At 48.4% G+C, this 14,642-nt stretch overlaps 1 protein-coding gene across 1 annotated transcript in view; it reads right to left on the bottom strand.

Moving 5' to 3' along the window:
- Vapb (VAMP associated protein B and C) overlaps nt 1–14,440 on the bottom strand; it is a 39,171-nt gene extending 24,731 nt beyond the window's left edge. The window contains exon 1 of the mRNA XM_021153711.2: nt 14,246–14,440. Within this exon, the coding sequence (XP_021009370.1) occupies nt 14,246–14,303 (58 nt within the window). The 5' untranslated portion in view covers nt 14,304–14,440. The remainder of the gene's footprint in view (nt 1–14,245) is intronic.
- Between the last annotated feature and the right edge of the window lie 202 nt (nt 14,441–14,642).

Raw genomic sequence — 14,642 nt, 5'->3', positions numbered from 1 at the left:
AGGCAGAGGACCCCAAGGCTGGAAGAGGAGGGCCAGGCAGAGGACCCCAAGGCTGGAAGAGGAGGGCCAGGCAGAGGACCCCAAGGCTGGAAGAGAAGGGCCAAGCAGAGGACCCCAAGGCTTGAAGAGAAGGGCCAAGCAGAGGACCCCAAGGCTAGAAGAGGAGGGCCAGGCAGAGGACTCCAAGACTGGAAGAGGAGGGCCAGGCAGAGGAATCCATGGCTGGGCTCTTTCCCTCTTATCCCCTGGAGTATAGCTCTCCCTTTAATGTCACTACCTTCATTCCTTCCTTCCTTCTCTACAAGACCTATTCTGCATGTTTGCTTCTGTTTCCATGAACTGGCCTATCCATCATCCCATTGGTCTTGAATAATGTATTACCAATAGCAAGAGGGTTGGAGGAATGGCAAGCCAGTGTGAGGTTTTCTATGCTGCTGAGTGTGCTACTATCAGGTGCAAATATGAAGTCCTTTCATGTGTGTGTCGTTCTCATGAAAGGATCTGTATCAAAAGGCTATCGTCAGAGCTCTTCAGTTTTTAAAGTTTCCTTTCTTCTAAAAACAAAGAAAGAACAGGCTTAGTGCACTTGCCTGTAATCAAAGGAGGCAAGGGGGGAAGGATGAAGAGCTTGAGGTGAGTCTGGGCTCCAAAGTGGGACACTATTAAGGATGAAGGAGCACAAGGACAGATACCAGGAGGTCAGACAGCATGTTCACAGAGGGTCAGCTCTTCAACTGCCAAGAACTCTTCAGTTGGTTTTCCAACTCTTACACTAGTTCAACATTAACTCACTGCTTTGGAAACAGAACACAAGCATTGAACCCAAGCCGGGTAGTGAAACTGCAGCAGAGACAGAGGCAGGCAGATTTCTGAGCTCCTGGCCAGCATGGTCTACAGAGTGAGTTCCAGGACAGCCAGGGCTACACAAAACCGGGTTCCAAACAACAACAGCAAGAAAACAAAACAAAGAAAGAGAAATGAGAACCACAGGCCTCACGTGGACCCACTTGTTCACAGAGGCCCAGGTCCCAATCCACAGTCCTAAACACCGCCCACCTCCTTTGTTTCCACTAAGCTTCAGTAGTGAGAGTTTCTGCCCACAGCCCAACCCCACCTCTGTTCATTATACTAACTCCATAACGTGTGTGGAGTTTGATGCTACACCCTATAACATCAGCACGTGTGCACATACACATCAGTGGTTTGTCCCCTGGTCACCCTGGGCTCCTGAAGGATGTCACTAAGAGAGAACCACAGCCCCAGCAGTGTTTCCAATGCATGTGCCAACACTATGCTGCCTCTATCCAGATGCCAGACCCCACGCTGGGTGGTGCCACAGATCTTCCCTGAGGAAGGGCTTAGTGCCCTCGAGGAGGTGACAGGCAGGCTCCCTAACAGCAGGGATGCTGGGTGTTAGGAGATGTGCAGAGTGGGGAATAGAGGGACCAGGTAAACAGGACCAAACAGGAAGAAACCTGCCTGAGCCACTGTGCCCTGCAGGGACAGGCATGGGGTCTTGCAAGAATCATGAAGCCCAAACCCAGGAGATGCATGCCAAGAATGGCTAGGGTAAGGAGGGTGAACTGTGTTATTCTCTACAAAATTCATCTAGCCCTGCAGAAGTGGAGACCAGAAGGCTCACACAGAGGTACTGGAATGTACTAATGTCCTGAGGTTAGCTGACTAGAGCTGAGGGCAGTGTGAAGAGTGGGGCAGACCCTTATCAGGATCTGACTATAGGACCTGCTGGGCTGGTGCCAGAGCATCCCCACAGGGCTTCATACTCACCAGTGCACTTTGCAGGGGACACTGGTAGCCAGTGGGACGGCAGTGCTGTCTCTCTGCCCAGTCTGTGGGGACATCCCCAAGGAACAACTCCTCGACTAGATGGGGTGCCACGCCAGGCTGCATGTGACGTTGCAGGTGCAGCAGACTGAGTTCATGCATGCTGAAGCCCAGGGCCACCATGCAGTCACCTGGGACCTGGGAGCTCAGCAGCTTATACAGCATCCCTGGCAGCCAGGCCTGGCCTAGGGGTGGCCGTCCTTTACATTCCTGGCCAGCCTGGGTCTGGTTGAGGTGCCTGGCAATGTCAAGTAGGGTGTGGTGGCTGTGGAAGACCATGCCCACCTTGTGCAAATGGTAGTCAGCCTCGGTGGCACCCTGGGTGATCCAGGAGGCCTGGTGCAGATGAACTTTGCCCTTGATGAGCATCCCTGGCAGGATGGGTCCCTATAGTAGAACTGGTAGCCATGGAAGAGATGGTTGGAGTAGAAGGTGTAGGAGCGGCTGAGGAATTCTGATCCTGGGTAGATCTGAGTTCAAGGCCAGCCTGGTCTACAAACTGAGTTCTAAGACACCCAGGGCTATGGAGAAAACCTGTGGCAAAAACAAAACAATACATCAAACCCACCAAGGTATCGCAACCACTGTGTTTGAAACAGCACGGGCTGAAGCTCAATCCCATGGCTCTTATTTTGAAATAGTCATATAAAGAACCCTACATACAGATACAATTGTTTCAAAGAAATTTTAAACTCAAAAGTATTCTAAACTAATAAAGTACCCTCCCCAACATCCTCAGGAGACAGGAGGCTGCCAAGCCATGTCACACCCATTATTACAGCAGAGGAATCAACACCCAGAGCTGTCACTGACAGGGCCATCAAAGGGACCTAGGGCCAACTTGGCAGAAGTAGATGACAACCCCCTACTGGAGGCTCACCTGATTCCTAGCTTCCTAGCTCCTTAAACCACCTGCCCCTAAGTCCTCCACAGGTGGTAAAACTGGAGTGCAGCCAGCACTCTCTTAGCTTTAAAGGCCTGCAATCAGACTCACAGCTACCTAGAAAACACAGGATGTCAGGCAGGAGGGGTGGCCCAGGAAACAAAGGAGCTGAGACTTTGGATTAGAGAGAATTCTCTTGTGCAACACATGTAGTACATCTGTCTAAAGGAATATGACACAGCCATTTGAAAGAATGACCCGTTTCTATCTGCCTCTCAACTGTGTCTGACAAGCATGTAGAGGAACACATGGATTATAGCTAACTATTACAGCACACACAGAGAGGCCACACTAAACTCCTCTGGTGAGTAAGGAAAAGCAGGAGGTGAGGGCTGGCAGCCAAAGAGTAAAGACACCCAAGTCACTCAGTCTCACTTACCTCACTACAGAAAGGTTTAAATTACAGTTAGCACCCACTAACATGTAACTACATTATGTCTGAAACTTACTCAATTATCTGGCTAGGTCTATTCTTACATAAAGAAAGCTCCTGTGGCCAGACATGATGGCACACACCTTTAATCCCAACACTGGAGAGGCAGAGCCATGTGGATCTCTGTAAGTCTGAAGCCAGTCTGGGACACATAATGAAACCCAGTCTCAAAGAAAAGCTATGTAGTATGAGAAGTATGTGGTATACTTCTGCAAGAAGGCTCATGCCCAGAACATCCTGTGGGTACAAAAATATTGTCCTAATCCATTGGCTGTCCAAAACCAACAGACTTCTGGCGATAGTCATTGTAATGTAATTTATAAAAATCAAAGTTCCTGCTTAGAACACGTTCAGCACAGCAGTGGTTTCAGTAGTTCTAGGAGAACCTAACTTCCAACTTTGGCAGAAGTTGTTATCTGTATAGGAGATAACCTCACTTACCCCATGATAGACATTACTCAGATCAATGCGGTGGGTCACTCCTGAAACTGCAGCACTTGGAAGACTGAGGCAGGAGAATTGCTATGAGTTCTAAGCCAGCCTTACAAATCACACCCATACCACACACTCACAGAGAAAGAGAGAGACAGGCAGAGACAGAGAGACAGATTTGCTGTGATATTCTAGATTTTCCTAAACAGAAAATTGGCTGCCTACAGCCAGCACAGCCCTTTACACTTCCTTAGGATATCCAGCAGGACAGACCCAATGCAAGATGAACCTTATATATCCATCCCCCCAAAATCTTCAAAAGACAAAGTTTTCCTGTGCATATTCTTCACCCCATCAACTAACAAACACCTAGTAATTTTTCTCTACATAAAAGACCAAAATTCATGGTCACTGTGACCATATAGAGCAAGCCACTTCCCCTAAACACAGTCTGAGTGCACAGAGGAGCCAGCTGAGAGACACCCAGCCTGGGGGCTGGAGTGATCCTAAGCAAGGGCCCCAACTTCTCTAGGTTGCAGCTACTGCAATACTGCAATAATGGCTCATGGTAGTTTCAATCTCTCAGGCTACAGGATTCCCCAAAGTTGCCCCTCTCCGCTATAGACAACACAGACCATGGAGGATATGTCTGGCCTTCAGTGTCTCTGCTCAACTGGCTTTCTCATTTCACCAATGGGAAAAAGGGCAGCATGTAGCTTGTTGGTTAGGGTGGATTCTAGTCTGGTTTCCCTATTACTGAAGAACCTAAGTAGCCATTCCAGGGCTGCTTTGGGAAGTATGTTCATTCTTCAAGGCTCTGCTCAAACATCTTCTATTTTAGAGAGGGTTATGGAATTCCTTCAGCAGGAAAAATTACTCCTTTCTATTGTGCTTTAACAAGCTGCTGACTTCCATATGTGTGTGCAGCCTGGCTCTGTCTTCTAGGCTTCCCAGCCCACTATCCATTTCCTATCTCTCCAGGCACATTTCTTTACATATGTATTTGCCACACCTACCCAACCTGCCTGAGACCCACTCTCCCTATTCTGCCCCTCCTCAAGTCTTGAGACAGGGTTTCTCTGTATAGACCTGGCTGTCCTGGAACTCACTTTGTAGACCAGGCTGGCCTCAAACTCAGAAATCTGCCTGCCTCTGCCTCCCGAGTGCTGGGATTAAAGGCGTGCGCCACCACGCCCGGCTCCGAGTTGGCTTCTATTACCTGGTGACTGGCAGGTTCTGAGGGCTCCACCCTCAAGACAGTCAGAACCCAAGTACCTCTCCTCTTTCATTGCTGCTACTCTGGTCCATCATACCTGTCTCTCTTGTCCTGAAGCTAGTCCAAAATCACCAGACATAGCAGGCAGGCCATTTTAAAAATAAATCTCTCCAACTCTTCCTCGTACCCATCACAGCATAGTCTCATCTCTCCAGCTGTCTCCTTGTCTGTGCCCTTAAAAGCTCATCTTACCCCTCTGTCATTCAAGGCACAAGGCTGCTGCTATTCCTTGACCTCAGGGACTCACAGCCACCTGCTCTGCATCTGCCATTCCAGGTATCTAAAATATCTTTCTCCAAACATCTCAGGTTTATATAAGTTGTATATAGGTCAATCTTCCAGCTCAAATATCACCAACCTCAGTGAAGTGTCTTCCCCAATGCCCTAGTTAAAATGGAGCCCAGGGGTCAGGATACAGCTCAATGAAAGTGCATATGCCAAGCATGGACAAGGCCCCAAGTTCCATCCCCAGAACCACAAAATCTTTTAAATACTTTAAAATGTAAAAATAAAACAAAAATCTTTTTAAATGTTTAAAATAAAACACACAAATAAAAATAAAACACATAAAAGATAAGAACAGAGCTATTTCCAAATCCTTTAATTCATGCCTGTCTTCACCCAGCATTCACCTCCAGCTGATACCAGAGTCCAATTTTCCTCACTGGAAAATGAGCTCCATTAAAAAAAAAAAAAAAAAATTTCCCCAGGGTCTCCTCCATAGGAGCAGAGGCATGCTGTGGGCAGCAGGAATTGGCAAACTAATGGTCCAGGCTCTGGGTTGGACTCTCAGGCTAGAGAGATGGACACTACTGCCTCCCAAGCAGAAGACTAGAGATAAGAGCAACTGGTTCACTGGAATGAAGGAACCATCCATAACTAAGACTGTGACTGAGCATGCAACTGAGACCAACATGGTCTATCTTTAAAATTCAAGTGTGACACGAGCCGGAATCTTGAGGTCTATCATAAGCTCTTCAAAGTAACTCACATTATTCTCCCAACACAGTTGAGGTGTGATGCAAGCTTGAAGGAGCCAACAAATGTTTTTAAATAGAGAATTCTCAAGGTCACGTTTCAATTAAGGAAGATTTTCTGAGCCAGGCCTGGTGGCACAGGCCTGTAATACTGGCCAACCTAGGAGGCTGAGGTAGGAGCAGAAAAAGTTCCAGGCCTGCCTAGGTGTCGTAGACACACCTCCCTCAAAATATAAAGTTCCCCCTCCGTCACAAAGGAAGGCTGAGGATGGAGCTCCACAGGAGGATGCCTGCCATTCATGGGATCCTGTCAGTCCCCAGCGCTAAAGAAATGAGTCTGTCAACTGTATACAGTTCAAAGTGTGGCAGAAGCTGGAAGACTGAGAACACAGTACTACATTCTGAAGGGTGTGGGCAGTGAATAGGCTGGTACTTTAATGATTTAAATGGTGTCACAGGTGTGAGAAAGGGGGAAAGTGAATTGAGGATGTCTGCCTAACTGGACGTGAGAACATTCCCAAGACACAGGATCAGATTCAGAGGTAAGAATCACCGAGGGGGGGGGGGGGCTGAGTCTACAGTTCCCAGGACAACCAGGTTGGCAGGAGTTCAACCCAGCCAAAAGAGCCAAAGAACCTCCTGGAGCTACAAAGTAGTTAGGGCACTGTGTGGAAACACAGTTGAAAGGGCAAGATAAGAGAAGCCGAAGGCCAGAACCCTGATGTACGGAAACAGAAACAAAAAGAGGCAAGTTTCCAGGAGACCCAAGGACAAGTCTGGTAGGTGTCACAGAGAGAAACCTGGTAATGGATAGAGTCCACAGAGGGGTAAGGAGAGGGGTTCAAAGGCAAAGAGAAGCTGTGAAGTAATGTGTCAAACCCACTGTACCCTCAGCTGTCGTAAAGAATGATCAGCCAAGTGAGGATGGAGGGAGAAAGGCTCTCTTCAGGAAAGGGCACCACAGGTACATGGAACAAGGATGGAGGAGACAGGAGACAAGATAGGAGAGGCCTGGGGAAGAATCAGGGAGCAAGAAGCCCTGGGCTGAACACACTGTGCCCAGTCCTTTGGCTACACAAGGCTTGGGGGGGAAAGAGACAGGTCCCAACTAACACAGTACACCAAGGAAAACACACAGGGTCAAGTGTGAAACCTCATCCTGGAGCAATGAAGAAGAGAAAGCAAGAGCAAAAGAGAGACAGAGATCGACAGCGCCTCAGAACTAGGCAGGAGAGCAGGGAAGATGGTCTGTGTCAAAGTCCTGTGGCCAAGGTGAGCACAGACTAGAAGGGAGATGACACTGAAGTGAAGTGACAGCCATACTTCATCTGTGAAAGGATACAATCTTTACTGGCCACTGGGCAACATTAACATACTTAAGCAAAATATGATTAGATTTGCATTTCTGAAAGGTGTACCAATGTGGAGAAAGACAGGTCTCAGCCTGGAAGATCTGTTAAGGGGCTATTAGTCAGTCAGAGCAAAGCAAGCCTACCACAGAGGGAACAGGGTAGAGGTAGCCACGACAGTCATGGCCTGTCATGGCTGCTCAGCACAGATGTGAGTGCCACTCAATGAGCTGGCAGGAAGAGACGAGGGCAAGGAGAATGTGGTACTGAGGGCACGGATGCTACAAAAGGAAGGATGCCCAAGTACCACAACTGTGGATAAATATCATCCCACATGTGACACAACAGGGTGCACCTCAAGTTACCCTGAACTCACCACTAGCTTCATGTCATCATTCTGGGCACACCAAGTACAGAACCTTAAGCTGCCCTCTACCCATAGAAGGGATGCCAAGAGTCACCAGATAACTCACCCTGCCCTGCTTCTCTGCTGGGGGCTCAGACGGGAAGGTTCAGGGGTCAGCTGGGAAAGGCTGTGCAGCACCTGTTTACCTTAGACAGTGCCTTCTGGGTGATTCACACTCTGTCAGACTCTGTAAGCTGAGGAAACCTCTATCATTCATGAGCTCTGCAGACACCCAACACCCAAGAGATGGTTGGAACCACAACCTGCTCTTGTCCAGGGTCTCTGGGGAGGCAGTAATAAATGCCACAGACCCTGACAGGATGGGCTGATCTTCCCAAGAAGGATGGGTGCACATGCTGCAGTCACTAGCCTCTACAGGGTCAAAAGATGACCTAACATTAGGAAATTACACATGAAGGAGTGACAGGTCCCTTGGCCACTGTGCTGGAGTCACATCAGAACTCTGAAAGGAGTCCTTGCTCTTAGTAAACACAGGTAGGATGGATTTGTGCCTGCCATGCTTCCATAAGTACTGAAAGGGCACAGGCTTCATTAAGTTGAACCAAGTGATCTTTCTTGAATAGATGATTCAAGGCTACCCAGGATGCAAGTCTTGTACATAATCATTTTTAAACTGTTAGGGCTGGATAGGTGGCTCAGCAGTTAAGAGCACTGCCCATTCTTCCAGAGGACCCGGCTTTGATTCTCAGCACTCACATGGCAGCTCACAACTGTCCTGAAACTCCAGTTCCAAAGGATCTGACACCTTCCCACAGACATACATGCAGACAGACACCACATAAAAATAAATACATCTTTTTAAAAAATTAAACATGGTAAGACCTTCAAAATAAAAGAAATTACCCTGATGGCCATTTATTCATAGCTGCAAACCTTCCATCTCACTCTACAGAGAATGAAACTGTGTGAACCAGCACCAAGGAGCTATCGTAAAGGGGGTGGGAGAAACATGTACTAAATATCCTTTTAGACAACCAATTTTAAACACTGAATGTGTATTTTTAATATTATATATAAATAATGAAGATTTTCTTATGAGACTATATACGTTAACAGCAGTGACTCCAGATACCCCATGCATGGGAGAAACCCTGAAGTAACCCTGAGGGCCTGTTTCCAGTCAACAACAGCTTCTGTTTAAAGGATGCATTTAGCATTTTTAAAAACGAGAATTCCAGGAGGTATTTTATTACCACACCATTACTTTTTAAGATAATCCTGGAATGACTATCAAGTTCAGTGGGCAAGGCTCTCTAAGCCACTTTTGTTTCTGAGGTAGAGCTGCCCAGGTCCCCTGGTAAAGGCTTCAAAGAACGAGTGAACAAGGCCAAAGCTCTCTGGGTGTGGTGTGCTGACCGTGCGTGGGCCTAGAAGGCCCTGAAATGACAGAAAACGAGACACGCCGGCACCATAATGCACCCTTGTTTTAGTACAATTCAAGGCTCTTATTTTATGAAAGACTCCACGGCAAGCTCGTCCTGACTAATGGAAGGCTCGTCTGTGTTCATCTTCTGTCATCTCGCAGACAGCAGTGCTCCTTCAAGGCCAGGTCAGCCTTCAGATGGCAAAGTTTTACCAAATAGAGAGACAGATGGAGCAGTGTGGGAGGAAGTTCTTCACCTTAAAACTCGAGTTTCTAGTTCTAACACTCTCTGGGACTTACTCCCTTGTCCCACCCCTCATTTCCAACTACTTAGCCTAAGACTGCAGGCACAAAACACATCTCTGTGGTGGAAAGGGTAATGATAAAAAATGGCATTAATGCTGCGTAAGAGCTGGGCTCTTTAAGAAGCATCAGTTCAGACTAATTACTTCAATATGTCAACACAGGGATGAAAAGTTACTAGGGAATTGCCAGGCTGCGCGACACGAGCCCTCACAGAGAACCAGGCTGCCTTCCAAGTACAAGGCCAAGGGCTGCACAAATGTTTTTAAGAAAAAGAATAAGATAAGAGAAAGTTACCTTCTAGTTCATTTTTCTCCGAGGGATAAGGTTTCAGAAGTAAACAGTACTGTCAGTGAAGATTTAAGTTTGACGCGAGCCCAGTAAACTTAATGCCACTTGCTTTTGTGATGAGCAAGCTGGTTAATAATTAAATACATGAAGATGATCTATTCAGGATGGATTTAAACCAAGGCCATAAAGAACCTTAAGCACACTGCTGACATTTTGTTGTGCTGTAAAGCACTGTCTGCCAACAGGATCCTGAAATGTTAAGGAAACCGGAGCTCTGACCCACTGAGCGAGCGAGCAAACAGTGGAAAGGTAATTCCTGCCGGTGAGGACTATAGCCTCTGGTTGGGAGACCGCTTCTGGTTTCTTCCCACCAAGTTTGTATTATACCAACTCCATGACCTGAACTAACAAGTCTAAGACTCTTCTCTCCATACAAAAGACAGTGTCTACCTACAAGCTTGGAGTGCTCAAGTGAGTGCCCCGACCTAGGTACGTAAGCTGCGTCTGACTTCCCAATTGTCACTGGCTTTGAACCAGCTTTTGCCAGAACAAGGCAAGGAGGCCTTGAACCTACAACAGGTTGGTGTCTCAACCCAGTGAGGTGCTTAGCTATCATTCCAGGCTATGACTTCAATAGAACTTGGTGTAGGGGTGTTGACTCCTGAACAATGACCTAAATTATACAAGACATCACATACCACAGAGGAGATCCGACAGGAGAGAAAGGAAAGACAAACCTTTGAGAGGCTAGGCATAGACACAAGTCAGAGCTCCCAGGAGGAGGTAAGAGGCAGTCAGACCCTACAAGGCCTGGATGGAGAAAACAGAAGGGAACAGCCCTTCCACAAGCTTCTCAAGTCCTTCACTTCTGGCTCATGAAGATCAGACTCTGTGTCTTCCCATGAGCAGTTCTCCTCGGGTGTTTACTGCAGTGCAATGTGGCATGGTCCACAGAAATAAAAAAAGCACAGGAACCTGTAGGCTGTTTTCATCTGTAATTGTGTGTGCATGTGCATGTACATGTGCACATAATGTGTGTGTGTATTGCCTGTGTATTGCATGTGTGTACTTGTGGGTGCATAGGCAGCTGTGTGTATATACATGTGTACATGTGTGTGCACATGCAGTGTGTGTGTGTGTGTGTGTGTGTCTAGGGATTAAACCAAGAGCCCACTACCACTGACCTATATCACACTTCAGCCGTTTTTGTGTTTGGTTTTATTTTATTTTTATGTTATCTTGAGATGTAGTCCAATCTGATCTTGAATTCACAATCTTCCTACTTTAGTTTCCAAAGTACTTAGTTTACAGGCATGTGTCACCACCACGTCCACACTATAACACATTTAAACTTAACACATCACACAAAATTCCCAAGATTAACGACACATACTAAATCCCATAGCATCATCTTCAACTGCAGTAAAAGACCCATGATTCCCTGGATGACAAGCACTTTGATTAGCTCATAAGTGTAATTCATTTACATGAACCTCAGAAATCAGAGACATTATTCTGGATAACATGAAGGAGACCAGTTAAGCCTGAAGGTTCTCACCCTGAAATGAATTCCCTTAACATAAATGAGCCAACTTGCTGGGTCTCTCATTCTATGTCTCGGCACTCAAACCAAGGAACAAGAAAACAAACCAAGAAACTCAACACCCTAGTTGGGCTTGGTGGCACCAATCCCAGCACCAGGAAGCTGTGGCAGGAAAACCACTCACCCCATACCAGCCTGGAAGGCTTAGTGAGACTTCATCTGCAAGGCAAGGGCTACGCGCTAATGTATGGCTGGCACTCCCAAGACCCCCATCAAGTCTCCACACATCCCTGGACGACTCTTCCAGAGTAAGGACATTTGGACACCAAACCTTTGGATTATTTCTTTGCCAACCAGTGATGTTGGCTGGAGATGTGTCACCTTCTTAGCACTGCCACCAACCCAAAGGGTAAGAGAGCAAATGGCAGATAAGGTCACACACGCTAAACTGGAAGAGCTGGAACACTGGTGTCCCCTCCTTCAGAGACAGCAGTGTGTGAGGGCTTCAGGCATCAACCTGAGGAAGGTCAGTCAAGTGGGTGTGTAGATCTGACTCTCAGGTACTGGCCTGTCTGGCCCTCTACTCCGCCCCACACCTTCTACCCACAGCATTCCCAAGAAGCAAATACTCCCTCTTGGACCTCTATGCACACTATTGTCTCCTATCTGCTTCCCCCTTGCTGTCACTGGAACTCTGTAACCAGATTCAGTGATACTCTGTCACGATCTGACCTCCCACACCCTGGGAAGTTGTTTCCTAACACACGCTAGTCTGGGTCACCTCATCTGCCCCCTTTTTCCCTGGATGCAAAGGAGAGGTGGGTGTCAGAGAAGAGGAGGCAAGACCAACCAACTGGATTTGAATTTTCCTGGATTCTGACACACAGAGGCAGATCAGCGGGATAAATGTGCCATGTCACGGGGAAGAGCTTCAGGCGACCCCACTAAAGTCACTTTGGCTATGGTCTTCCTTTCCCAGTCTCCCCCTCCAGAGAAGCCACTGAGAACATCACAGAAAGTCAAAGCTGTCCCTCAATAAAGTTAGATCCTGACAACCCCTTCCTAAGTTGAAATATGTTTATGTATGTAAAAGTGCATTCGACCTACTACTTGACCCTTTTTTTTTGTTGATGCTGTTGTTTGTTTTTTGAGACAGGGTTTCTCTGTATAGCCCTGGCTATCCTGGAACTCACTCTGTAGACCAGGCTGGCCTTGAACTCAGAAATCCACCTGCCTCTGCCTCCCAAGTGCTGGGATTAAAGGCGTGCGCCACCACCGCCTGGCTCTACTTGACCTTTCTGAACATCGCAGCTGACATGCCCCAGACTCACGTCATCCTACAGGTGCACAGTGCCCATTTGATAACAATACGCTATTCAAATATGTGCTGAGACAGTAACACCAGCCCTGGGGAAGCAAAGTCAGGAGGGTTGTCTCGTGAACTGACCTCAGCACACGAGAACCCACGTATCTCTAAAAGAGAACACCAGCGTGTGACAGATCAGGAAACAAAAGCACTGTTGCGCAAGACGGGAGATCTAAGTTCCACCCCCACGGTGGAAGGACAGAAATGATTCCTACAAGTTGTCTTCTGGGCAGCACACACTCACTGTGGCACACATACCGCCATTTGCAACACCTAGACGCAAAATAAATAAAAACACCAGCCAAAGAGTTTATGCACATGAGCACCCCACCACAGATATGGACGCCTTGCACACGTGACAGGGTGCAAACACACAAAATACACAGAGCTACAGTTATAACCAGGCGGCGATTCACTGCTGTACAGTCAGGCACGGGATCCCGCAACACTGTAACCTGGAAAAGAATCAGCATTGGAAATTCCAAATAGTCACTACCAAATGCACACCACTTCCTTGTCGCTAACAAGTGGGATCCCGATAAGTGGGGGAACCTCTGGTGACGAGGGTCCACATTTAAGTCGATGCTTCTATTGAAAATGTTTTGTGTATGTGTCTGTGTGTTTGTTCACAAGTGTGCCAGGCTGCACCCGTTGGGGTCAGCGGACAACGTGCACAAGTCGGTTCTCTCCCTTGACCATGTGGGTCTCAGGGATTGAACTAAAGTCCTCAGCCTTGACCGCAAGCTCTTTATCGGGTGAACCATCTCCACAGCCCTGTGTTAGGCTGCCTAAGGTTTTTGTTTTCAGGTTGACTGGACGGCCTTTGCTTCCTTGTAAGAGTCACAGTGCACACTCTGAACCTGGAAGGCAAGGTGAACAGCCACAGATATGAAGCGTTTTCCAAGAGTCTGTGGGTACAGTGGCTAAGTATCTGAACGTCTGAAATCAGAACTCAAATGCGACAACTAGATAAGAGCTGTGATCCTACGTTACTTCCCAGCGGTGGAGAAACGGGTGACTCTCGGCCACCCAAAATTGTGCGCGCCAGCTGTGGGCTACACGTGGGCAATACACAGAGGATCCCATCAGCCAACCTCAAGTACACCTCCATAGAGTCCAGTTTCTTCCTCTTCCTCCTAGTGCTTACCACTGTATCCTGCCATCTTGCTTACTGGTTGTTGAACTTTATAGGCCTCCTGTGCCCAATCTCATGACTCAAACTTGCAAAGAAGCAAGGAACAGGCTGGGCATGGACCCTGTTGCCTCGTGGCCCTTAAAATTAGTGAATGGAAACATTCATGTGTACATACACACAAGTGTGTATGTATGTACATATATGTACGCACATGTATGTATACACACTATCTATAACATGCGTATACCATGCATATATATTTGTCCACGTGCACCTTTTTAATCACCTGGGCATGCACCTTTACACACAGATGTATACAGAAAGTGTACTACACAGAAAGTGTGCACAGACTTCGTGGGCTGTAGCCCCGGCAGCTCGCTGCCTCGGGGGAGCTGACGGAAGGGTACTCAGGCAAACCGTTTCCATGCACTGACGCCACATGCATGCATTAGACGCCTGGTGCATGCGGGCCTCAGGCGGACAGTGTCCTGCCCTCAGGGCGCGTCCCTTCCGGCACCGGCCCGCCGCTGAGTGACAGCTCCCGGGCCGGCCGGCCGCTTACCTCGGAACTTGAGCTCGTGTTGTGGCTCGAGGCTCAGGACCTGTTCCACCTTCGCCATGGTCCTCCCCGTCGGGGGCGACGGCGCGGGCGGGGGGCGGCGGCCTGGGTGGCGGGGCGCAGGGGCGGAGGGCGAGGCCGCGGTGCCGGGCGAGCTCACGGCACGCACGACGTACCCACGCACGCCCCGACGCACGCACGTACGCACGTACGTAGCAGCGGCCGGGCTCCAGCAGTGGCCAGCGGCTCCAGCGGCAACAAGAAAGGGAGACTGCGCATGCGCAGGGTTTTCAGGGCCACTGCGCAGGCACAGACCGGGCGGCAGAGGGCGGAGCTTCCGCGACAGGGGGCGTGGCCTCTCGAGGCTTGGGAGGAGGGGCGGTCTCCAGTGAGACTGTTC

This window comes from Mus caroli, chromosome 2 (genome assembly GCF_900094665.2).
Source record: "Mus caroli chromosome 2, CAROLI_EIJ_v1.1, whole genome shotgun sequence".
Lineage (NCBI taxonomy): Eukaryota > Metazoa > Chordata > Mammalia > Rodentia > Muridae > Mus > Mus caroli.
The sequence above is the reverse complement of the archived record's forward strand: the minus strand, read 5'-3'. Positions and strand labels throughout refer to the sequence as shown.